General features: G+C 38.5%; 1 protein-coding gene across 2 annotated transcripts in view; it reads left to right on the top strand.

Moving 5' to 3' along the window:
* The window catches only part of furinb (furin (paired basic amino acid cleaving enzyme) b), a 161,119-nt gene that overhangs the window by 45,189 nt on the left and 88,604 nt on the right, over window positions 1-27,326 (top strand). For both annotated transcript variants that reach the window (XM_087310973.2, NM_001045109.3), the window contains 1 exon segment: window positions 19,791-19,889. In XM_087310973.2, coding sequence (XP_087167099.1) covers window positions 19,791-19,889 — 99 coding nt within the window.

Raw genomic sequence — 27,326 nt, 5'->3', positions numbered from 1 at the left:
TCCTCCCCCATCCGCTGTTCACTTTCACTTTCTTTCGCGACTCCCCTCCACCCCTACACCTCCACCCCACCCCGCTCTACACTTTCTTGCGCAACACCTCTCCATCCTCGGAACATGCCGGATCCGTTACCCTGATCTGTTCCGAGGCCGTGCAATTCACAAATTAAGCACAGACCCAGATACCCTAGTACCTCTGACCACTTTAGTACCTTAAGGACACTTTGATATCCCATCAGGTCAAGGGAGTGGATTTGGGAATGGTGGGGAAGCAATGCAATGAACACTTATTAGTCAGGTGCATCCTATTTACTATTTATTTTACACACATTCATACAATACAAGTTACAGCACTTTTAGCGCTTGTGAAGTAAAACTTCTTCAAAATGGTATCTAATCAAAATATTGTTATGAAAGCAGTCAGTGTGGTTGAGTGAATCATTCAATGACTCACTCATAAAGTCACTATAATGTCCGAAAGAATAGACAAAGTGTGCTTGTTAGCTGCTGTTCTAGAATCTTCCTCAGATCTAAAATAAAAAAGGGGGCCAGCTAAATAATGGATGATGATATTGCCATACTATGATTTATCCCAACTACAGGAATGTACAGTACACTTATATTAATCAAAGCATGGCATTATACGGCTCAGTTTTGCTCAAGCTCGCTCTCAATTTACAATTTGTAGTGATGTCAGCACGCTCTGTTCTGGTAATTACTTTGCTAGCATAATTATAAAAATTAGAGGAAGCATTGTTGTGACTAGGTACTTGGCCGGAGACGCTTGAGATCCATTGGTTTAGACTGAGCGTGGCTATAAAGCAGTAAAGCGAAGCAGGCCTCGTTAGTCACCATCAGAATGGTGTAAAATCTCTGTCTATCAGCCTTAGTGGTGTGAGAGAGAGGGAGAGAGCTGGAAGCAGTTGCCTCATGTGATGACAAAAAGGCCACCGTGATTCATTCAGGAGAGCTTAGCATCTTCTCACCTCTTCACTGCAATCCTGACCCGCTCGAGCGATAGACGATAACCCTGTGGTATTGGTTGTCATCTGCCTTACAATGGCTTACAACTGGATTTGAGGATGGAAAGGAGTAGCGAGTTCAGGATGAAACGGCGGGTGTTAGCAGGAGTAATTAGCTCATGTGAGATTAGGTCATGAGATAGGTCAGATCAATAGATCAGAAAGGTTTTTTGTCAGGTAGGCTGTTCCTCTGTGCTCAACGCTTAGATGCTCAACGCTTAAAGAACGTTTGAATGTCTTTTATCTGCGTTCAGTTGAAATGACAATGGGGCATCATTAACTGAGAACTTTAATGTGAGTAAATAAATGTAGAGCATTGTTTGCATTAAAAAAGTATAGTAAAATAAGGTAAGTGTGAAAATGTTTTAACAATAAAATATAAATAAATGGGGCAACACAGTGGCGCAGTAGGTAGTGCTATAGCTTCACAGAAAGAGGGTCGCTGGTTCGAACCACGGCTCAGTTAGCGTTTCTGTGTGGAGTTTGCATGTTCTCCCTGCATTCGCGTGGGTTTCCTACGGGTGCTCCGGTTTCCCCCACAGTCCAAAGACATGCGGTACAGGTGAATTGGGTAGGCTACATTGTCCGCAGTCTGTGTGTGTGTGTGTATTTCCCAGAGATGGGTTGTGGCTGGAAGGGCATCCGCTGCATAAAAAGTTGCTGGATAAGTTGGCGCTTCATTCCGCTGTGGAGACCCCGGATTAATGAGCCGACAAGAAAATGAAAATATAAATAGATGGCTTTGACATTGAATATACATTCACCGGCCATTTTATTAGGTACACCTGTCCAACTGCTTGTTAATGCAAATGTTTAATCAGCCATTTACATGACAGCAACTTAATGTATTTAGGCATGTAGACACTGTCAAGACGATCTGCTGCAGTTCAAACCGAGCATCAGAATGGGGAAGAAAGGTGATTTAAGTGACTTTAAACGTGGCATGGTTGTTGGTGCCAGACAGGCTGGTCTGAGTATTTCAGAAACTACTGGGATTTTCATGCACAACCATCTCTAGGGTTTACAGAGAAAATATCCAGCGAGCAGCTGTTCTGTGGGCACCAATGCATTGTTGATGTAAGAGGTATTTATATTTTCATTTTCTTAAAGGGATGCCTCCTTTAATTAAATTTTGGTTTTATCATAATTCTTTATTAAGGCTAATTAAAATTAATTATTTTGACAGCTGTATGTTTGTCTTTAGGTTCAAATACTTCCGTTAAAACAGACATTTAAAACACCACTTTCATTTTCCCTCCATTTATAAACTAAAACTGGCGCTTTATTGATCATTTCATATGTTTTACACTGCAGATGCCCTTCCAGCTGCAACCCAGTATTGGGAAACAACCATACACACTCATTCACACACATACGTACACTCAACCCCGGCTCATTCTGAAAATGTACCCATATATACATTTCTGAAGAAAATACGTCCCAGGAGCTATGTGTTTTTGCAGTTTGTGTTTTCGGGAATCCACCAGAGGCTGCTTTGTATGCTTTTTGAGATCTCAAATTTTTCTTGAGAGTGCCATTCGTGCCTGCTCTTCTCGCGTAAATCCACCAGAGGCCGAATGACAGACTGCCTACTTTCCTCCTTCCCTTAACCCAACCAATAGTGTTTTCAAAAACACTGATTGACCCACTTCTCTAAACCCAACCGACCGGTTTAAATAATAATCCAGAAAAAGAAAAGGCCTTGTCTGATTTTTACCACGTTTTCAGATTTTTCCACCTTCTTACTCTGTTATTTGATTGTTTGTTTTATTTTTTGGATTCTGTTTATGTCTTACCTGCTTTCTCGAACCGTTCTTGACTGGACTTTAACCTCGCATCATGATCCACAACAGTTTTTGCGTCACAAGTCCACTGACGAACAAGTCGAGCTAACTGGACAAATTTATAACATTGGAAATGCCATCCATATGGAGGTAAGCTCCACCCTGTAGCATTCATTTTTAAGCCGAAATGCAGCCCTACGTACTTCTGGCTACGTAATTCGCGATCTCCAGAAATTTATATAGGGGTACGTTTTCAGAGTGAGCCTATGTTGCATACACTACAGCCAATTTAGTTATTCCAATTCACCTTTACCGCATGGCTTTGGACTGTGGGTGATATCGTAGCACCTAGAGGAAACCCACGCCAACACGGAGAGAACATGAAAACTCCACACAGAAATGCCACCTGACCCAGCCGGGGCTCAAATCAGTGACCTTCTAGCTGTGAGGAGAAAGTGCTAACCACTGTGCCAGACTGAAAGAGATTAAACCAAAAATGTAACAAAAAGTAAATGAAGTGCAGTTTGGCCATTTTCAATTCATCCATGGTGGTTATGAAATTGGTATTGGTACCTTCACTGAAATGTCCTTCAGCCGGATGTCCTTTCAGACACCACTGTTGATGAGCACAAGCTTTGATGAAGTGCGATTCCATGCGATCGTCCTTTCACGTGGAAATCCCAATGGTATATAATGAGTTGTTTTACCGGATTAGTTCAGTCACCCTTTCAGTAGGGGTCTGGAAGACAGCGAAGATCACACAGTTCCCACAGATCATTTCAATGAATCAAAGGCAGATTTTAATGACAGTAATAATGGCTTCTTATGAATAATACATCGAGAGATTAACGTGCGTGTGTTTGTGCGCATCTGAAACTCGCTCACATCTGAGTGGAGCCGAGCAGAGTGCTAATGATCTCTCATTTTTTTCCCTGTGCGAACTTGTGTATGTATGTGTGTTTTGCTTAGGTGTGTATGTGCTCCAAACTTGGAATGTCTCTCTCCGTGTCATTAGTTTTGTCTCGGTTTCCCAGGTAATGACCCCTTTCCTCTGTGCAGCGGTCTGACTTTGTGACTGTATCGCTCGCTCTGCCTCTCTCTTTTTGGCTTCAGACAGTCATTTGCCTTTTGATTGTGAGGTGTTTCTTGTGACCTTGGACTGCCTGCTTGCCCTTGAGCAGGAGAAATCATTCCCCAGAGCTGTTCAGCCATCACTATCTGACAATTTGCTTTATTCTTAGACAGACTTTTAAGTCAAAGACAATTTCATGGAAAGTTTTATTATGCTTTCTTTTTATGGTCTGAATAATCAAAATCCGTTGTCATGGATTCTCAGCATGCTCTCAAAAAATGATGTTTGTTGTTTGTTCAGACAACTTATTCAAAATGAGATGAAACAACACAATTCTTGAGTTTGTTTTGGAACAACTTAATTGTTTCATGTTGAATATATTTAAATGGGTAGGCCTGTCACAATAATCAATATATATATCGACTTATCGCACAACACAAGAACATGACCTGAATCATTTTTGGTGATGCAAAATACACTACCTGACAAAGGTTTTGTCTTCTATCCAAGTTTTAGGAACAACAAATAATAATTTGACTTTTAGTTGAACATTTGGTATCAGAAGTGGCTTACATGAAAGGCAAAGGCCTCTAGATCACGCTTATTTCACCTAAATAAAATATGATCATGCCTTGATTTTTAATTATTTAATTAGGACAGTAAAGTCTGCTTTTGCTGAGACAAAAGTCTTGTCACTTAACAGAAATAATATAAATATAAAGTCATGGTGTAGTGGACAAAGAATGAATATTGTGTTTGACTTCCATGAGCTTGGACGACTGCATCCATACATCTCTGCAGTGACTTAAATAACTGATTAATAAAGTCATCTGTAATGGCGAAGAAAGCATTGATGACTCCCAGAGTTCATCAAGATACTTTGGATTCATCTTCAATGCCTCCTCCTCCATCTTACCCCAGATATGCTTAATAATGTTCATATCTGGTGACTGGGCTGGCCAATCCTGGAGCACCTTGACCTTCTTTGCTTGCAGGAACTTTGATGTGGAGGCTGAAGTATGAGGAGCGCTATCCTGCTGAAGAATTTGCCCTCTTCTGTGGTTTGTAATGTAATGGGCAGCACAAATGTCTTGATACCTCAGACTGTTAATGTTGCCATCCACCCTGCAGATCTCTCGCACGCCCCCATACTGAATGTAACCCCAAACCATGATTTTTCCTTCACCAAACTTGACTGATTTCTGTGAGAATCTTTGGTCCATGCAGGCTCCAGTAGGTCTTCTGCAGTATTTGTGATGATTGGGATGCAGTTTACCAGATGATTCATCTGAAAATCTACCTTCTACCACTTTTCCAAATGATCAACTCAAAATCAATTTATTATTTGTTACTCTTGGATCAATGACAAGACTTTTGTCAGGTAGTGTATGTTGGCCATACATACAAAAAAAAACAATTCTAGCAACATTTTAGCTGATTGTGCAGCATCTCTATCTCTATCGGAGGTGTAAGTTTGTTTAAAAAACACTATAGTATTTCCTGTAGATTACTTTAGTATATTTTCATGTGGGTGACAACTGAAAGTAGATCTTGTAGCAGATATCGCAGCCTGGTAATTTTTTACCTTGCACTTATTTGTTAACATTTATTTTGATTTAATTAGGATATGCGTTTTTCCTCATTATTAAATGGTTAAAACGACTGGAATTAAAATAAATATTATGAATAAAATATTTTCCCAGAGTTGGGTTGCGGCTGGAAGGGCATCCGCTGCGAAAAAACGTGCTGGATAAGTTGGCGGTTCATTCCGCTGTGGCGACCCCGGATTAATTAAGGGACTAAGCCGAAAAGAAAATGAATGCATGAATTAATAAAATAGTATGTTTTCTTTGGAAGAGTGTACTTGCATTTTGATGATATTGTATTGTCATTCTGGTATTATATAATAAGTGGCATAAAATGGCCTTAAAATTACAGTAATATTGTTTATTGAAATATATTTTGGTGCAATATATCGTACAACAAAAAATAGATTTCGTGACAGGCCAACAAAGTATAAGTTAACCTCATTCCTTTATTCCTTCAAATGGATTGTGTGGACCCTGCATTTTTCACAGCGTTGATTGATTTGCATTTGATTTCAGCCCAGATGAAGTTCACAAACCGATGACATTGAGGATCTTGGGGGTCACTGTAATGGATAGCCAATCAAATCCAGCTGCTGTTCTGATTGCAAAACATGACACTGATAATTAGGTGAATTGATATCGCATCTCAGTAATGATTGCTGATCTGGGGTCATGTAAGGGCTACATATACCGTGACTTTTTCTAATAGGCTCAAACTATTTATTTCTGCTCACAAGTAAGTCATTATCAAGCAGAATTTCGCAGTCATGACTCATGACGCGGCACACTTGACGATTGGATTTCTTTCGCACAAAGACACAAATGAAATGATGGCCTTGACTGAGGAATATTATATAAGTGAGCGTTTTGACTATATCACTGTGCTCCTGAATTATTCAATTAGTTTATACGACGTACAGCGAGGTCGGAATCCACATAAAAAATACTATTTTGACGTTTTTTGTCAACGCAATCTCACAGCAATTGCTAACGTTTTGATTTCGTGGCTAATTTGTGTTCATTTGTACAATCTCATTCGTACATTTTAGTAAGATTTGCTTATCCACCAATAACTCTGCATTCACACTGAAGGTGGCGAGATCATCAGTGATCACTCTGGCCGCCCTGTCTGCCTTCAGCAGTGAGAGCGTCAAAATTCGCTACTTTTGATTTCGTGTTTAAAGGAGCTGTTGAAGCATATCAACAAAACACTTACATTCCCGCATAAAAACAAGCTTTCAGTCGTGAAAACTTTGCGCGCCTTTTATCAGATACATTTAACTATGGAAGATCAAGTCGTTGCATGTTGTGAGGCTTTGCTCCACGTGTCCATAATATTTTGAAGCAACAATAACGTTACTCTTTTTGTTAGCAGGAGATGATTAGCATGAAATTCCAGCTTTAAAAAAAACATTTAGCATTAACGCACATCAGTAACTTGCCAGTAACTTTTTAAATTGATGTTTCTCTGAGAAAACATTGTGAATAGCTGGAAATCCAACAACCTCAATAATCAGACTCTTGGTAACAACTGTGAATGCAACTAAAGTTCACAGGATTGTGTTCTTCGGAATTCTCTTAAACAGTGGACGTCTACATTCTGATTGCTTGCCACCGAACAGCGTCAGCTCATTAGTCATTGACTTGATTTCAACTCTCCTTGATGCTCACACCGCGAAGACAGCTTATTGCCGCCGGCTCCTATTGAATGGCTTCCGGCTACTTTTGCTGCCTTCAATGTCAATGCGCAGTAAAGGATAAGGTTAGGGGTGGAGGTCGGAGGCATGCCTTATTTTAAAAATCTTACATTTTCACACAAGTGTAATGAATTTTGTATGAAAGTGTATGAATTTTTACAAATTAGAAATTTTTCGGACAATTCATCTAAAAATGGTTACTTTTCTTATGAGATCGGGCTGGTTTTTGATTTAGGTGAACATTGCCTTCAAAGCTGTGACAAAGGATAAACAATACATTTAAGATTCTGCTTAATTACATGCAACAAATGTACTGACATTATACATGATTGCATGTTGTAAAATGTGATCATTTATTTGCAAAGCCTGCTGGATTAGTTTAATTCCCTCCAAATTACTCTTCTAAAGCTTTTCTTTTTAATGGATAATTACATACGGCATAACACATGTAGTTGGATTTTCAAATGAATACACTAGCAGCGACTTTGTAGCGCCCTGTTGCTCTGGGTTGCGATCTGCTGCAAACGCAGGTCTGTGTAGGTCTATAGAGGGGGTTCTTAATGTCTACATTAAAATATCAAAATCTGATTTTTTATTAAGGTCAAAGGTCAGAAACTATTTATATTACATAACTCATGTACTTTTAAAAACAATTACATAGCATGCATCCCAAGTCAACACTATTTATTTTTCTTTAAATAAAGTGGCATTTGCATTAAAAACACAGTAAATACAATGTAAATGTGGGGAAACTACTAATGTAAGTCCATTTTTGTACAAAACACAAAAAAACAGTAAAAAAAAAAAGTATCTGTACGCAGCCATGATGATGCAAGCTGAGATTACAATGCACTCAGTGGAGCTAGAGAGGTCACTGTGAAGGGTAGGGTTAGATGTGGGCATTAAAAAGCATTGCATGCAGGCCAACTGCACTAGGTCTGCATCCAGACCTATCTCCAAAAAAAAAAGTACAAAATACAAAAGGTGTGTAATAGAACTTTAGGTGTTGTGGTTTTGGGGTCATTATATCTGTATTTTGTGGATACCGCCGTTCAAAATGTCTGTGTTCTGTTTTATAGTGGCGTTTCACATTTCCACTCTTTACAGCTCCAATTGTCTCATTATAAATCCAGCAGAATGGCTGTGCTGGCTTCTGGCAAAATAAACGTTTACTCATCCGTCCATTCAACTTTGAACTGTCGATTCCCTTCATCAAGTTTTCTTTTCTGTATAACAGACATCTTCATCCATTCAAATGATCGCTTTGCTGCGGTGCTCTAAAGCAGGTGCACGTGCGATTCGCCTGTTCAATCAAGTAAAGCCTCGTAAGATCACTGGATGTCATAACAACAGTCACACAGGAATACTTAGAATATTTTACCTTTGATTTTATTTTGACTCATTTTATTATTATTATTATTATTTTTTTTACAAAAATACAAAACACTAAACAGTTGATTTGCAAGGTTTATGCATTTACCAATGAATGAAATCCACAATTTGACGAAATTCCTTTACGCAATGGGAAATGGAGTGGGACCCGGAATAAATCCGGACAAGAGTCTGGACTTTGAAAAGCTCTGGTCTACAGCATGAAGAATACAACCGGCCTCTGCAGGTGGTGAGAGAAGATCATGTGAGCTCTACTGGTCCTCCTATTGGCTGTCACTTAAGAAAGTCACTCTTTTTTTTTGCATAAAATTGAAGGATTCTCAACTTTGTCGCGTACGCCAACCTGGTTGCCAACGGTCGCTGTTGTTCGTGTAGACAGGGTGCCGGAAGTCAATCACTCTCCGTTAAAATGAATGGTCGCTTATCGCTTTGCCCCTGCTAGTTGCTCGTAGTGTAAATGAGGTTTAAGTCAGTCTAAAAAACGTGTAAATAAAAAGTTTAAATCAGTGTAGTTTTGTTCCTTTTAATTCACTCAATCCAAGAGCACTTTTTTGACACTCACACAACGATAAATCATTTATGTTGGTTTGTTTTACCAAATGGTATAAACTGCACATTCTGAAAGAGAAATCAATGAAAAGGCCTGAGAAACAAGGAAGACATCAGTGGATGTGACATACGGTCACATCAGATGACCTCATGTCCTTCTGGGTAATGTGGAGATATCTGAAATCTGGCCTCAAGAAAGAAGTTACTCAGCATGGGAGATGAATTACCGTCACCTTTGTTACAGTCATTTTTAAGAACATAGTTTAATTTTTAAAGTGCCCCTTCATTGACATTTAGCTAGAGGCAACATAGGCTTTGTTAGCAGAGTGTGTGTATATGATCCAACTAATACACACTTATCTTCTTCCGTTGCCCTCCACTCTCACACTCTGTCCTTCATTCTCCCTTCATTTAATTCAGAAATAAAAAAGTAATATTATCAAAGAAAACCTCCATGGTTGAATAAGGTTGAATAAAACTCTCCCTCAATGCAGTTAGATTAATGTTATCCCTCGTGGCTGCGAAGGTACGACAGAAATACTGCTCCATCAGCTCCGTCAGCGACTGTAGAGCTGCTTTCAGATCTGACAGTGTGCAAAAGAGAGCGTTTCATTTTTTAAGGCGAAAAAGCGTAAGAAACGCTGCCAGAAGATTCATATTCTATGCATCGACGGACTCAAGGAAATATGCAGTGTATACTAATTTAGTGAACATATTTTTTCAGCCCACTGGGAGGTTTAAAAGCTCCGATTCAGCCATATGCATCCTCTTGCAGATCGCTCTTGCATTCACTCTGGTTTTATCACACACACACGTCTCGCTTCATTAAACTCAATCCTTATTAAACATCGTCACTGAATGTCAATCAAAAGTCATCACAGCATTAATGGTTGTGGATGCGCTTGCCATGGTTATCTCACAATAGCTAAAATGCAAATACGAGATCATCAGGGCCTCATTTTCAGATGTAGTCAGTCAAAACCTAGTGTGCACAGTACATTTGTTCCTTTATACTGCAATTGCTGCAAGATGCGTGACAGTAATGTTTGCATTGATGCATTGTGCCCTGTTTTCTGCGATATTCGGGATTTGTTTAGCTTGCTTGATTGTCTGTGAACTGTGTTTATGAGTAAACATACTGTTACAATTTATAGCTTGAATACACTGTAAACTGCTTGCAAAACATCTAAAATGTGCATAAATATAATATAATGGAAATAGGAATCGAGTTGGAAACAAGAAAAAGTGGTTAAGGGACTATGGATGAAGTAAATTGGCCGCAGTGTGTGTGAATGCAAGAGTGTTTCCCAGTGCTGGGTTGCGGCTGAAAGGGCATCTACTGCGTAAAACATATGTTGGCTAAGTTGGCGGTTCATTCCACTGTGGTGACCTCTGATAAATAAAGGACTAAGCCAAAGGAAAATGAATCGATGACATCATAGTTTCATTACAGCACAACATTGTCAATGTTTTTACACTAGCTAATGGTTGATTAGCTTACCATAACCTGCTGGTAAATAAACAATTTAAATACATTAGCATTTTTGTCAATTTTTAAAAAATTTATATTAAATTCTTAAAGGCACAGTATGTAATTTTTTTTGCCACTAGAGGGAGCGTAATCACAACAAACAAAGGCGTAGTTTGATGATGCCGCGACTGAGTGTGAAATCATGGGAGTTGTGGTCGCAAAAACAGCAGAGCTTTTATTATGCCGCAGTCCTCCGCTTCCATTTCTTCTGCTCATGATCAAGTGGAGAAGAAGCAGTGCTGTTTTTTCAGATTTAATACATTTGAGCCTGCTGTTATTAAGCGGTTCTGTGCAGGCTAATCAAACACAACATATTAAAGCATCTTTGGTGTTTCCATGTATTCTATAAAACCAAACCAAAATTCAAGGGAGTGTGATGTCATTATCACAGCCACACAGGACTCACAGTACAAATTTGTTTGTGTCACTAAAATTGCTAATTTCTTTGAAATCGTGCTTTAAAAACAAGTGAGGAGATGCGTTTCATGCTGAATTCTTTTTTAAGAACGTGTGATATACAAGCACATATTTCTTGGTTCTCGAAAACGTACACCGGGCACATTTTCCCAATGAGTCTGTGTTGTTGTTTTTCTATCTTGCTCATGGCCATTTTGCATGCTTTTTTTTTTGCAGAGTTTTCTCTACCGCGTCTGTCATGGATCAGCTGTCATTATAATGTCAATGTAAACCGTAACAGTGGTCGTTTATCTGTATCGAGTCACTCATTGGTGAACAACGCCACAGTCGCATTAACCGTTAGAGCTAATTGTTGAGCACGGGAACACAATGACCAAACACAGGTGTTTAAGAATTTTTTCCACAATGCTCAAAAAGCAAGCGGGATAATATTTACACTTTATTTATTTATTTATTTGCTATAAATACACATGTTGTTCTTTTCGGTACATATTGTTCTTGAGTTTTGTTTGAAACATTCAAAATATCAGTTCATATTTCTGACTGCTTATATTAAAGGACAAAATTGCATTACAAATAATATATAAATATATTTATAAATTATACAGTGGCGCAGTAGGTAGTGCTGTCGCCTCACAGCAAGAAGGTCGCTATTTCGAGCCTCGGCTGGTTCAGTTGACGTTTCTTTGTGGAGTTTGCATGTTCTCCCTGCATGTTCTCTGCGCGTGGGTTTCCTCTGGGTGCTCCGGTTTCCCCCACAGTCCAAAGACATGCGGTACAGGTGAATTGGTTCGGGTAAATTGTCTGTAATGTATAAGTTTGTTTGAATGTTTCCCAGATGTTTCTGCTGCGTAAAACATATGCTGGATAAGTTGGCGGTTCGTTCCGCTGTGGCGACGCTGGATTAATAAAGATACTAAGCCAAAAAGAAAATGAATGAATGAATGAACATTTTAATACAAGAATTCTTGTGCTGGGAAGTAAAATCTAAAATTATGTATGGAAAGGATTGTCAATGCACCATGAATATCATGAAATCAATATTTGACACAATCTAAATGTAAAGGTTTTATATTTCTATATATATACAATTTTACAAATAATTTAGTTATATTATTAATTTGTTATTACACTAGTTATTTTATTAATTTGTCATGACAACTGACAACTTTGGTACATGTTATTAAATAAACGGTAGCATAGTGTAGCGTATTTTGGGATTATTCTTGGTCTTTTTTAGTGCTAAAAAAACCACCACATCAAACCTGCAGCTTTTTTATACAATTATAATAAATCAAATTTAAAATCGCAATTTGGATCAGATAAAACGCAGTTAGATTTTTTTTCTCCGCAGCCCTACATTTAGGTTAAACTAAGTACGTAATTCAGCAAAATATATAACACCATTCTATTGGTTTTTGGATATTTTAATGAAAGAAATCTTCATTTAATCCTGTTATATGCATCTTGGATATGATATAAATTATTTGTAGACTCCTATCAAACATTTATTCGTAATGCAACCTCTTAATACAACTTTGTGTGGAAAGAGCACAAACCACAAATACATTGGCAATATCCTTCTCCGTCCCTCACCTGGGCCTTGACTCTCTTCCTTTCTCCAAAAAAAATGGGATTTGAAAAGGATGTTTGATAAGATTCCTATTGATCGAAGGCCATTTCTACAGCTCTGTATTCCTAAGGTGTGCACCCTTCTGTGAATTTAATTTAGCCGTAGAACATCAATAGCTCAACGTCAGTGGCTCCATCTCTTACTTTAGAGCCCAGTGGGGCAGCGGAGACAGTTATGGTGATTTCCCAGAACTGTTTTTGTCCCACACTTCTCTGCGTCTAACACGACTCTATTCATTACCCCTCACTGGGATGGCGATTATGAAAAATTTATTTTTTATTGATTCTTGGCATTATGTAAACCACGATGGTGGCGAATAACCCGATCGATAGCTGTCACATGTTTTTTTTTTCAGATGAGATGTTGTTCAGTGTGGTTGTGTTGGAGCTGGTTACTGCAGTGGTTTGATTCAATGAATACATCTCTAATGACTTGCTTAACACAAGGCTGGAAATGAGGACTGCTCTTCTAAAAATCAATTTTAAACAGGTGACAGAGATTTTTACAATAATAAAAGAATGCTTGAGGGTGCAGAGAGCTTTAGCTATTTGGGGAATTGCAAATTTAATTGCTGGTGTAGCTTTAGCCAATTAGACTTTTTGCTTTTTCTCTCTTTCTTTCATTAACTTAGCATCTTCTGTCACTTTTTTTTGTCTGGTGCATATTGCATGGTGCTGATTTGGTGTTTTTGAGCTGCTTCCAAGAGCTGGGGTGTTTATAAGGTACTTGGCTGATGTAACAAGTCATTTTTGTCAGGAAAACGGGTTTGGCGATTTAGAGGAATCAAATCTTCTGTTTAAAGCATGTAGTAGAAATCAAATGCAACTTTCTTTTTATGTCCTTAAAATAGTTGCTAACTTGTTACTTTTAGATAAAAATAATTTCTTAGATTTTTTTTCTTTCTTTTTTTTTTTGGGAGTGCTGTAGTAGTCCAATTAGCATTTTTCTTAAGATGACTTGTTATTGTGGTTTCATCTTATTTAGATCAACTCACACTAAATGACACATCAAAACCAAATGCATTCTGGTCTCTTAAGTGCAAAAATAGTTATTTTTGTAGAAGTGTGTGCCAGAATACGCTGCATTTAAAAAGATTAAGCTGTATGTGTAAATGTAAAATGTACAGAAAAAGAATCTTATAAAGAAACTGTTTATGTTCAGTGTTCAAAACGAGCATGCAAAATGGCAATGAACAAGACAGAAAAACAACAACAACACAGACTCATTGGGAAAATGTGCCCGGTGTACGTTATCGAGAACCGAGAAATATGTGTTTGTATATCCCCGCTTGTATATCACACGTTCTTAATAAAGAATTCAGCATGAAATGAGTTTCCTGCCTTGGCTTTTAAAATTTTCAACATTGATATTGTCAAAAACGTACACGGCCCCCTTTAGTGGATTTGTAAATACAAAAACTCAACCCAAGCTCATTCTGAAAACGTAGTCCCGTGGACGTTTCTGGAGACCGCGAAATACGTCCCGGGAGGTACGTATGGCTACATTTAATTTTTTTAAGCAAACGCTATGGGGCGGTGTGATGCCGTTCCCTTTTGCGCTTGCCGGCTGACCGCTTATCTCCGTGTGGTGGGCTTTTCCGCCGCAACCAGTTTGTCTGGTCAGCTCATTGTGTGCGTCGGCGGACTTCAGATGCAGAGAGGAGGAGTTGACAAAGGCGTCCGGGTTCGAGTCCAGGGAAGAGAGGTTCCAGAAATCAGGTAAGACAAAAACAGAATCCAAAAAATAAAGCGAACGAGTTCATAACAGGGTGAGAACGTGGTGAAATCCGAAAACGTGGTAAAAAAAAAAAAACAGATGGACGAGGGCTTTTCTTTTTCTTGACAGCTTTTCTAAATTGTTGCATGGGTTTAGGGAAGTGAGCGGGCGGGGTTCAGGGAAGGAGGAGGGTGGGTCAGCTGATTAGCTGGTAGCGTAGTCAATTATTCGGTCAGTCAGACAGCGGCCTCTGGTGGGTTGACGTGTGAACAGCGCGGGCGCGAACGGCACTCGCGAGAGACAGTCGAGATACGAAAAAGCGCACACAGCGGCTTCTCGCGGATTTGCGAATAAACAAAAACTGCACAAATACGTACCTCCCAGGACGTATTTCGCGGTCTTCAGAAACGTCCGCTGGACTACGTTTTCAGAATGAGCCTGGGTTGCAAAAACTGCAAGAGGTTTTAGTCCAGGGCACATATTTGTTGATTCTCAAAAATTGTAGTCCTGGGCTCATATTTCCAATGAACCTGGGTTGAAAAAATCCATCAAATGTGTAGCAAATGACTCTGGAAAAGCTTATGTTCTTTTCACAGGATACCTTAATTAAAGCAGTAAAGCATTGGTACTGTATAAGAAACGCTCCCTGTCATTCCTGTCATCCAATAACTCCCACATCTGGATGTGCTGTGTTCGCAGCCTGCCAGTAAAGCCGTCCTCTCCATCCTTAGGTCTAATAAAGGCCCAGTCTCTCAGTATGTGTCATGTCCAGAGGAATTGGCTCTGAGGGCAGCGAGCGAGTCTCTTAGATCTCTGGTCTGTGAGTTTATAAATTATACACCGACACATCAGGCCAAAGAGAGTAATGATGTTCACTTTCACTTCTTCTGAAGATCAAAGTTACGTTTTATCCATCTGTATCTCCATCTCTCTTTTCCTGTTTATCCATCTCCTTCTCTCTCTTTTTTTCACACAAATGCTAGAATGCGCTCACAAAACACACTTTGACACACAGTCGTAGTAATAAAATGTTCAAGTTGGTAAAAGAGACAGAATACATGTGATTTGAAAGGAGGCAGAGGATGAAAAGAAGTGGTGTGTGTGAATTGTGACACATTTGGCAGCGCATGCGGTGTGATTTGAACTGTAAAAGCTATAAGCTGATCTCAGCCGCTGGAGCGTTAGACCCCATCCTTGTTAACAACATGCTGCAGCAGTCCTGCAGACCTCTGTCCTCCATACTGAGACAGATCAGAGCAAACTTTTATTGCACACAGGTTACTCTTTTATACTTCTGCAGTCATAATGGAGCTCTGTTGTGCAACTTTGCAAAGATTATTTCTACATTTTTGGAGAGAAATTAACTTGCTATTTTTAAATGGCAGTTAATTATTTTCCTTCATTTATTGCGTTTAATGAGTTTTTACACAATTTCATGATCTTGTTATCATGGGCGCTATTTTGCATCTTAGGTCTTTTTAAATGTTATTGAATCTCCACATTACAAAGCAAGTGAAGAAGACAACGCTCTTGCACATGCAAGTTAACTTGATGATCAAATATTCAACAATGAAATGGCAAATCCACAATTACTGATAGACTTAATCTTGCCAGATTATGTTTTGTATGTTCTGTATTAAACCTGGAAAGCTCAAATATATTTTTCTTAGCTGCTTATTTATTTATTTATTTATTTATTTATTTATTTAGTTAGTTAGTTAGTTAGTTAGTTAGTTAGTTAGTTAGTTAGTTAGTTAGTTAGCTAGCTAGTTAGTTAGTTAGTTTATCAGACCCCTTAGTTTTTTGCAATTCTGTAATCGCTGAATCCAACACAAAATCAGCAAAAAGTCGCAGATTTTTGTGATCCTGCAAAATTCTTAATTGAAACGCAAAGTAATCACAAAAAAAGTAAATAATCTTATAAAACATCCAATTCCAAACTATATAACTAAATTATATTTATTTCAATTTGCAATTAATTGTTTTACATAACTTACAGACACTGCATATACAGCATATGTGGTTTATTTGAGAGTCTTTCGAAAAATGACGACTTATCTAACAATTCTAACATTTAACATGAGGTCAATGCAAAGATGGGATTAGACATGCTGTGCCGCAATTTGAGTAAAAAAAACATAGTGCGAATTGGGGACTTCGTGTGTATAATGTGCTTCAGATTGCAAAAAATTGTGAGCAAACATCTAACAAATGGATCATGGATAAAAATAGGAGTTTTACAACCCTTCTTTGGCTTGAGACCTACAGTTTTAGATCTTGTCTTGAAAAGAGACCAAAATAAAGAAGCTTTATTCTTGATTTTTGTCATTATCATTGTGTCTGATTGCACACCTAAAATTGTAGGCTTCCTAATATAGTAAATAAGATATCATATATATATATATATATATATATATATATATATATATATATATATATATATATATATATATATATATATATATATATATATATATATATATATATATATAAATACACACACACATAATAGTCTGCAAATTTCAAAATTTATTGCAAAAAAAATCACTAAAACATCATGAAAAACTAGGGGGTCTGTTTAATCATTCACTATTTAAGCAGTTGCTTCCCCCAGATTATTAAACAATAATAACAATGAAAGTTTTGTGAAAATTATGCAAAATTAATTATGTTTTGGTACCATATTTAGAACAGCTAATGAAGAATAATAATATACATCTTATAATATATACATGTATATGTATGTATATATATATATATATATATATATATATATATATATATATATATATATATATATATATATATATATATATTTATATATTTATTTATTTTCTTATTTTTTTTTTTTTAAATCTCTTTTTTTCATCTCAAGGCACTTCACAACTTTACATAAAATGTGCTGCAATAAAAGATACAAGATTGAATGCAAACAAAACATAACAATAAAAAATAATTAACACATAAAACAGTAATAGATCTAAAAATCATATAAAAGTAAAATAAAAATCTATTTAAAGCTACCCTAAAAAAGTAAGTTTTAAGAGATGATTTAAAAAAATATCAGGGATTTTGCATTGCGAATATCAGAAGGTAAAGAGTTCCACAATATAGGTGACTATGAAGATGGGATTAAAATCTCTCATAATATTGTGTTGGCCTTATTCGCAAGCATTGGAACTTTAAAATGAATCCTTATAAATAATTTCATATATCAACGACAACAGAATAAATGTTTATACAAATTATTTTATATAAAAACAGTTTTTAGGCTGTTGTTTAATTTTTAAGCTATTGTTTGATATGTTGTTTATTTATTGTTTATTTATGCTATATTGTTCATATTTATATTTATTAGTTTTTTTACGTAAATAATTATATATAATACATTCATTTATGTTCTTTATATTTATACTATATGTATAATTATTTTTATATTATATGTATAATTTATTCATATTTATATATACTAAATCCATTCGTTCATTAATTTTCTTTCAGCTAGTTCCTTTATTCATCAGGGGTCACCACATCAAAATGAACCGCCAACTTATCCAGCATATGTTTTACACTGCGGATGCTCTTCCAGCTGCAACCCATGACTGGGAAACTCAGATACACCCTCATTCACACTCATACACCAATTTAGTTTATTCAATTATATTCAACCTATAGCGCATGTCTTTGAACTATGGGGGAACATGCCAACCATGCCAACACTGGTACAAATCCTTACAGAAATGCCAACTGAGCCAGCCGGGACTCATTCCAGTGACCTACTTGCTGTGAGGTAACAGTGCTAACCACTAAGCCACCACTCTTTTGAGTATTTTTCCAATAGATCCAAACCAATATTTGAACTTCAAATGTTTTTTTAATACAGAGTGATTTGTTCCTGAGTTCTCCGCCCTTACTATATACTTTTTTGTATGCAGGAGATTGTGTGTGGTCTATCTTTTATTATTAATCTTTTTTTTTATTGTATCACTCGTTCTGTTTATCTCATCATATTCTAGTCAGACCGCAAACTCATAACTCAGATAAAATATCATTTCTTTTGCCACGCTATTTCAACGGTTCAGCAAACGCGGGTTGACATAAAATCCGAGTACACAGCTATAAAATTAATAGGAGCATCAAAGCTCACCCAATTTGCCCTCTGCCGAATTTAATGAGAAATTTGGTCATATTCTAATTATTGACTTTCGATAGCAGGCAACAGCTGCCATAGTTTGCAGTACTGCTTAGATCTCTCCCAGACACAGTTAAGCAAAAGTCTCCTTCGGCTTTTGTTCTCGCTGCCGTCTGGGAGAAACTACTGAGATATTAATGAGATTCTTGTGATTTTTCTTTTCCGAGAGGTTACAGAACACCGGACCCGACTCTAGCTAATTTACCACTTCAGACACTCACGCTGAGTCCTGCTGGTCTCCGAAAGCATTTCCGTCCCCGTGTGATCCCCGGGGACACCTCTGTAGTTTCAGCGAGACAAGTACATGATGGCAGCAGAGGTCATGTTATTGATCACGAGGACACGGGAGTGTGCGAGATGCAAAGGAAACCGAGAGAGAGAGGCATCAGGGAACAGAAGCCCAGCAGGGAAGCTTTTGATAAATGAACGTCATTTTAGGAAGGAGACACTTGACTGTATGGCGCAGGATCTATTCATTGACGTCACTTGAAAGGAGTGTGTGGGTATATGGTTGGCTGTCCGTGCACTACTGGGAACAGAACAAGATGAGTAATGATAGAGGCATGATTCTCAAAGTACACAAGGTTATGAGCTGCCCAGCCGAGCGCCGGATCCCACACATCAGTCCGCATGCAGGGACGTTTTTTGCGAACTCTGTGCTGCTTTGTTGAAGCGAAGCGCACCAAAATCACAGCACCCAGGCTCAAATAAATGAGAGTCAGAGCTTTCTTTTCTCAATTCCCAGCGCTATACGCCATTAAACACTTCAAACTGTGTGTGTGTGTGTGCGGAAAGTACCTGAAATTGCAAAGAAATCTTTCACACGTGTCGCCATGTGCGTGTTCTGTGAAGAAAGCTTTCATCTCAGCGGGAAGCTCTTTGTAGGATGTGCATGCGTGTATTTGGATCTGTTTTGTATTAGGACTATAAGAGATAAATGTATGCGGCTGAAGAGTGTGTGTGTGTGTGTGTGTGTGTGTGTGTGTGTGTGTGTGTGTGTGTGTGTGTGTGTGTGTGTGTGTGTGTGTGTGTGTGTGTGTGGAGAGAGTGACGGCCAGGTCTGTGAGCAGGTGCTGGATTTAATGAGTGCGTTTCCCTCTGGAGTGTAAGACCATATGACCTTGTGAAGCGGGTAAGACACGGCTACTTTGGAACAGCTCTCTAATATATCACCTCTGTGTGTGTCTTTGTGTTCGCAGGTTTTCGGGGATTTCTATCATTTCCAGCACAGAGGTGTGGTGAGGAGATCTTTGTCCAGCCATAGAGGGGTTCATGTCCGACTGCACACCGAGCCACAGGTAATGACGAGCCGCACAACTATAGATCACAAAGAGGACAAAGGAGCTGGAAGATAAAGAAAAGAAAAGGAGGCAAAATGAGAATAGATTAGAGCAGAATGGAGAGAGAAAAACAAGGAGGAAAAGGGGAGATACTGGAGCTGGGTAGAGTAAACAAGAAATGTACTCCAATATAAGTAGAAAGTACTTGTTTAAAACTGAAGTACTGTACTAGTAACAAGTTTATTACTCGAATAAGGAAGCCTTGATTGACTAAAAAGTTATCAGTATGATGGTGAAAAACGGGACACTTTTTGTCAAGCCATCCTTTTGCAATCTTATACCCAAACGGAAATAAGGGCAGTTATAATAGCTAAAAATGTGGGAGAGCTTTATTGTATTGTATTGCAATATGGAGCAATTAAGTGTTGATGTTAAATCAGAAGTAATTCACAAATACTTGAAAATTAAATGGTGTTATGATAATAATTCTCTATAGTTCCAACTGAATTAGTTATAAAATAACTGTATAAAAAATAGGGGTGTCGAAATTTATTGTTTCTTCTATGCACTGCGATGCTGATGGGGACAATTCGATATCGGTTCAGTAATAGATCATAACTAGGGCCTGACAGAATCTGCGGACGTTTTTTGCTATTTCTGCAGAGAATTTTGGCAAAATCTGCGAATATCTGCGGAATAATTTTGGGAGTATCCTAACTAAAACCTTTATATATGAAATAAAAAATACAAATATTTCAAGACTTCAATGTGCAAAAACCTCCATTTGTACAAATGTGAATGCTGCAAAACGCAAGCTCATGTTTCAAACAAGTTTCAAATAAAATTTGTGATTGTGGATACCAATAAAAGATCAAAATGTGACCTCTCTATGTGATCTCTACTAGTGTTGTCAAGATACTGGAATTCCATACCAATCGGTACTGACATTTTAGAAATGTCCATTTCCCGATAAAATTTGAGCGAGAGTTACTTTTAATGGAATAATGGGCCCAAATACCCCTCCCCCCACCCCCTCCCACACACACACACACAGACACACCCCACCAAGAACCCACTTTTTCAATGCCTGGTTTTATCTTGCCCCTTTTCAAAACACTGTAGGATAGAATTTTGCATTCACAAACTCTAGTATGATCTTGGCATCTTGACATATCTAATGAAAAGCTAGATACTAGCCCAAAATAGTGAGTTACTAGTTACTTTGACTCATATGTACAAGATATAAGACAAGAGTGGGTTGCTGGGTGTCCGTTTCATGTTCTGTAAACAATGATATCCGTATAAAACCTTCACAACCTGCTTTGAAACGTTTTAATCTGTCTTTAATCATTTTTATTTATACTTATACTTGTTTCTTGTATTTTTGTTTCTGTAAAGCACTACGAATTACCATTATGTATGAAATGTGCTTTATAAATAAACTTGCCTTGCCTATAAGCGTACGAATTAAGGTAAATGCCATCAAGTGCAAAGCAGTGGAATCATTTACTGTACATACAACATACTAATAAGATCTTCATCAAAATAAGATGATGGCAGATTTGATTTTAATCGACTGTAATGACCACTTCATCCAACACTCTCTTTATGTTCTTCAAAACTCCTGTAATAGCTTTGAGTAAGAAACCGCTTCAGATAATTAATAGCACACAAGAAACTGAACAAATAATTCCAACTGATTTGTGAAGCAATTTAGACTATTCCAACTGCTCTTTGATCAAGTCTTTGAACTAGATCAAAAGTATGATTCATTTTGTGATCTGGGCATAGCTCAAGAAACAGCATTTAGAATAAAGTACACATTTTTAAACAAGCATTGCATTAAAATTGAATAACTTGAGGAATGCTGGCCAGCATTAAACATTAAAATTTCCCTTTTTAAAATCTACTCTTAAAAGTACGACTTTCCCAAATTCAGCTCGTTGCAAGATGAGAAGAAGAAGGAGATGTGAAGAAATTAAATGGGAGGAGAAATGAGGAGAGAAAAACACTAGGAGGCGAGATGAAAAGAGAGGAGAGGAAGTGTGAAGATAGGTGGAAGAAAGGAGAAGACATAAAAGCTAAGGGACAGGAAAAGGAGGAGATGTAATGAGAAAGAACAAGGAAACAAGATGTAAGAGGAGGTGAACATATGAAATAGAGGAGAGAAGAGAAAACGAGAAGAAAGGCATAGAGGCACAAAAATAGACAATATGGGCAAAGGCAACAAGCAGGCTGGAGATGAGACTGGAGGAGATGGAATGAAAGAGATGGAGTTGAGAAGTGAAGATGGGAATGGGAGAAAAACATCTAAGACAAAGAGAGAAGATTAGACAAGAGGATCCCAGACAAAAGGGCAGATGATGAGAGGATACAAGAAATAAGTGAGAAGCAGAGGCAGGAGAAGTCATTCATTCATTTTCAACCGGTTTTTCCGGGGCCAGGTCACAGGGGCAGCAGTCTTAGGGTGCTTTCACACCTTCACGTTTCGGAACCTTTCTCGTTTGCCCAGTTAGCGCGATTCTTTTGTCATATGTGAACAGGGCAATCGCGCTCTGTTCCGCGCCAAAGTAATCGCTCCGAGACCGCCTGAGTGAGGTGGCCTCTGCTCTATTGAAACGAACCCTGGAGCGGTTCGATTGCAGTAAGAAAGTGATCCGATCCGAGCGCAGTTATTTCACAGTGTTTTATGGATATGTAATAGGCATACGGCTATATGAAGAGAGAATTATGAGTAAGGCGGGAAGTTTCGAGTGATGATCTCCCGGTAATCTCGCGTCTCCCTCCCGGTCCTCAAATAGGCTTTGTCGCTCACCCTTCTCACCTCTCCCCACCGCGTCTCTCCTCAGACACGTCGCGTGCGCACACCTTGTCAATCACCACCAAACCACCACCTCTCCTGACAGCTGAGCGGGATGCTGCTAAATAAACCCTGACACTATGACCAGTGTGAGGAGAGTTTACTCGCACGTGACTTGTTTTAGCTCTTTTGGTCCGATTAGAAGCTCTGCAATGTGAAAGCGAACCGCTCCAAGAGCAAAGAGCAACAATGTAACATTTGTAATCTCTGTTTCGGAACAACTGAATCAATTCACAGGTGTAAAAGCACCCTTAGGGGAGAACTCCAGACTTCCCTCTCCCCAGACGCTTCCTCCAGCTCCTGAGACGTTCCCAGGCCAGTCGAGAGACATAGTCCCTCTAGCGTGTCCTGTGTCTTCCCAGAGGCCTCCTTCCGGTGCACCCTTATAGATATTGTGCCTGGAACCCTTCCCTAGGTAGTCATCCAGGAACCATTCGAAACAGATGCCCTAGCCACCTCAGCTGTGTTTTCTCGATGTGGAGGAGCAGAGGTTCTACTTCGAGCTCCTCCTGAGTGACAGAGCTCCTCACCCTATCTATAAGGTTGGGCCCTGCAACCCTGCGAAGGAAACTCATTTCAGCCGCTTGTATCCGAGATCTTCTCCTTTCGGTCATGAGTCATGACCCAAAGCTCGTGATTATAGGTGAGAGAAGGAACGTAGATTGACCGGTAAATTGAGAGCTTTGCCTTTCGGCTCAGCTTCTTCTTTACCAGAACGGGCCGGTACATCGACCGCATTACTGCTGCCACTGCACCAATCCGCCAATCTCACGCTCCATCCTTCCCTCACTCATGATCAAAACCAAAAGATACTTGAACTCCTACACCTGAGGTAAAGGCTTTTCTCCAACCAGGAGGTGGGAAACCACCTTTTTCTGGTGGAGCATCAGGACAGTCAGGGGCAGGAGAAGTAAAATAAAATAACACTAGAGGAAATAGGAGTAGACCAGACAATAGGAAAGAAGAAAAGACAAAAGGAGACTCGAGGACATGAGATGACTCAAGAAAAGATGAAAGGAGAGGCGAAGGAAAAACGAAAGGGACAAGACAGGAGGAGTTGTAATGAAATGGGACGAGAGGAAAGGAACAGATGAAGCAGGAAAAGATAGAGGCAGGAAAAGAGAAGGAGAGGGAAGGGGAACAAATGAAACAGCAGGAGAGAAGATGATGTGAGCGGAGGCCAGATGAGGAGAGAGGAGAGGTTATTAGCATGCCATGACAAAGTAGTGGAGTCTCAGATGATTGACTGTCTGTGATTATTGGGATGTGTGTGTGTGGTAGTACTAAAGTGCAGGACTCTGGCTGTGCCGATAAGTTATCAGAGAGCAGCACAGGCGTCCCAAGCGACTGCATATTTGGGCCGCTGGCTGCAGGCTTCCATAGATCTCCTACTGACAAGCCTCTTATCTTCACCCTCTGAAGCTTCAGCCGCTAGTTAAAACTCCATGCACACTCGGGAGATCCAACTACACGGCTAATATTGATGCCCTCCCAGACCCCACCTGCCCACCAGATGCCAGCCAAAGAGACCGGATGACTCCTAACACTGATCCATGACAGCCGAGAACGAGAGAGGGGAAGATACAAGCTGGATTACTGCTCCCTTGTGTGCTAGCCTCTATTTATGCAAGGCTAACAGCATCAGGGTTCCGCTCTGGGCCCGCTTTTTTTTTTTCCGGCGGCAGCGGGTCAGGCTTTCTTGTTGCCAGAGTTCATTTTAGCACAAGCCTCAACACACACACACACATGCATCGCCTGCTCTGCATTACGAGGTCAGCTTGGTTTTATGCAAATGAAGCAGATTTCTGAAGGCTGCCGCTTGTATGCACATTCCCTCCAGCGATGGGAATTGAATGCAGGTACGTTTGCATCTCCTCCCTTGCTAACTGGAATTTCATTTGCTTGCAAAAAGTCAAATCAGAGCACTCGCAAGTTTGCTGCCGAATGAAGGGCAGCAAGACGTGAAAGGAACAAGAAATGCCTTTTTTTTCTCTTCTCATAATCTGACCTGGCCTTGCTCCACATTTGCTGTTTTCGTGATAAATTTAGCCCAGAGCAGGCATTACTGCAAAACAAGGGCGTAAAGGACAACTTACTCAAAGAATTTTGAGCATGTGTGTGAATGAGCTTTGTGTTTAGGCAGAACATTCGCTCATTCATTTTCTTTTTGGCTTAGTCCCTTTATTAATTAGGGGTCACCACATTAGAATGAAATGGCAAATTATCCAGCATATGTTTTACGCAGCGGATGCCCTTCCAGCTGAAACCTATCACTGGGAAACATCCATACACACTCATTCACCTATAGTGCATGTCTCTGTACTGTGGGGTAAACCGGAGCACCCGGAGGAAACCTACGCCAACATGGGGAGAACATGCAAACTCCACACTGAAATGCCAACTGACCAGCCGAAGGGGTCAGTGTATCTTTTGGTCATTGGATTTTTAATTTTAGAAATGGAAATTGCAAAATGAGGCGTTTTTTTGATGTTCATTTTAAAATTCAAAAACGAATATTGAAATAAAGACGTTGTTCTTTTTCGTGGTGAAAAACGGAAATAACAAAATTGAAAAATTGTTTGATTTTTATTTTTATTTCGAATAACAAAAACTAAAATCACCAGAAAACAAAAACGAAAAAATGTTTGTTTTTTATATTCTGAAACCAAACTCATTCACTGTGATGCAATGCTGGCACAGACAGGCCAGCCTGCTTTAGGCTATTATTTTTTTCCACAAATTTTTTTCCCAATAATGTTATAAAAGGTATTTTCTTGTGATAACAGGATTCTGTTAAGATATATTTTTATCACTAAGACAACATATTTCTCATATAAGAGCAGTTATAGGCCATTTATTTATTTTTGTTTGCATGTTTTCAATGAAAAAACCTTTATTTTGACGTCACATGCAAGCATTTTGTTTTACTGAACACTTCACTGAAAAGAAAGTTATAATATTGTTAAAACCATAATACTTCCACATCCCGAAGTTTGACCATGAATCAATTGCAGTAAGGGAAGGCATTAATACAGTAATAGTATTTTAAAATAAAAATTGACAGTTAATTATATCTGAAAGGAAGCATGCTGCACAAACACCCAGATAAGCATCCCATGTTTTTTAAAAATGGACTACCACTAAAGCTTGCAAATGTTTCCATAATTTCATATAGCCATGGGCAAATAGCATAAACAATGGGACATCATAATTTTATGAGAGTTAAAACATTAAAGGCTATACTATAATTCATAAATGAAAACGAATAGGCTTTGTTTATTTACACCTATAGTAGGCTAGCCTGTGTATGGCAGCATTGCTTCACCTTGAATGAGTCTGGTTTCGGAATATAAAAAAACAAGCCTTTATTCGTTTTTGTTTTCTGATGATTTTATTTTGTTATTCGAAATAAAAAATGAAAATCAAATTATATATTTATTCTACTTTTCCATTTTTTCACCTTGAAAAAGAAAAAAACGTCATATTTCAATATTCGTTTTTGAATTTTAAAATGAAAATCGAAACACAGCTCATTTTTCATTTTTCAATATCCTTTTCTAAACTGAAAATCCAATGACCAAAAGATACACTGACCCTGAGGTTTGAACCAGCGACCCTCTTTCTGTTAGGCGATTGTGCAACCTACTGCGCCACCGTGACGCCCTTAGTTGAACAATTAGAATATTATTTGAAATTTTTTTTTTTTTTTTTTTTGCTAGACTTGGCTGTTTTGCAGTGACATGTAACATGCATGTTGCGCCCCGTGTGGCTCAGAGGATGAAGAAGGGCTAAACATAATTACCCGATTACTTATAAATTTCTTAAAAAACGTTAGCTGCTATGAATTGAAACAGACATCGGACATGGAAAAAGTGATTTGCTTTATTAACAATAATAAAGAAAAGAAAAGAAAATAGATTCAAGCACCAAGGTATATTTTCAAATGTGTACAATAAATGCATAGAAATAAATAAGAAAAATGAAACAAACCGTATTGACCTTATTCTTTAATGCGGCATAGAAATGAATCCAAAGAATCTTGATGACCTCTGGGAGTCCTGAAAGAAGGCTTTCTTTGTCATTCCAGATGACTTTATTAATAAACTATTAGAAAACAGTTTATACACAGAAGTGTCACACAAGAGACAAAGAACAGTGACAAGAGATGAAGGATTCCCCCTAGTCTGGTCTAAGTTGTTACTGGAGCGCTTAAATAACCCCCTTCCTTACCTAATTGGTCTACTATTGGTCTACTCCTGACACCTCTGCGAGTCAATAGGAACACCTAGCTTTTTAGAAGGATAGCAGACAAGAAATAAAACAGATAGGGGAGGAGGGAACAAAAAAAAGGCACATAACAATGCACAAATGTAGCATTTCAGAAGATGAGGCTACAAACAGAACATTGTTTTCTACAAAATAATTTTTTTTTCTTTTAGAAATCTAGAATATTGAGGATAAAAGATGCATTAAATTGATCAAAAGTGGTGAAGAACGTTTAGAATATTATAAAACATTTTAGTTTCATGTAAATCTTTTGAACTTTTATTCATCAGAGACACTGAAGTAGGCTTTACCCTAACTTAACAATATTG

This window comes from Danio rerio, chromosome 25 (assembly GCF_052040795.2).
Source record: "Danio rerio strain M-AB ecotype USA chromosome 25, GRCz13ab, whole genome shotgun sequence".
In the NCBI taxonomy this organism is placed as follows: domain Eukaryota; kingdom Metazoa; phylum Chordata; class Actinopteri; order Cypriniformes; family Danionidae; genus Danio; species Danio rerio.
This window is presented reverse-complemented; position numbering and strand designations above follow the sequence as displayed.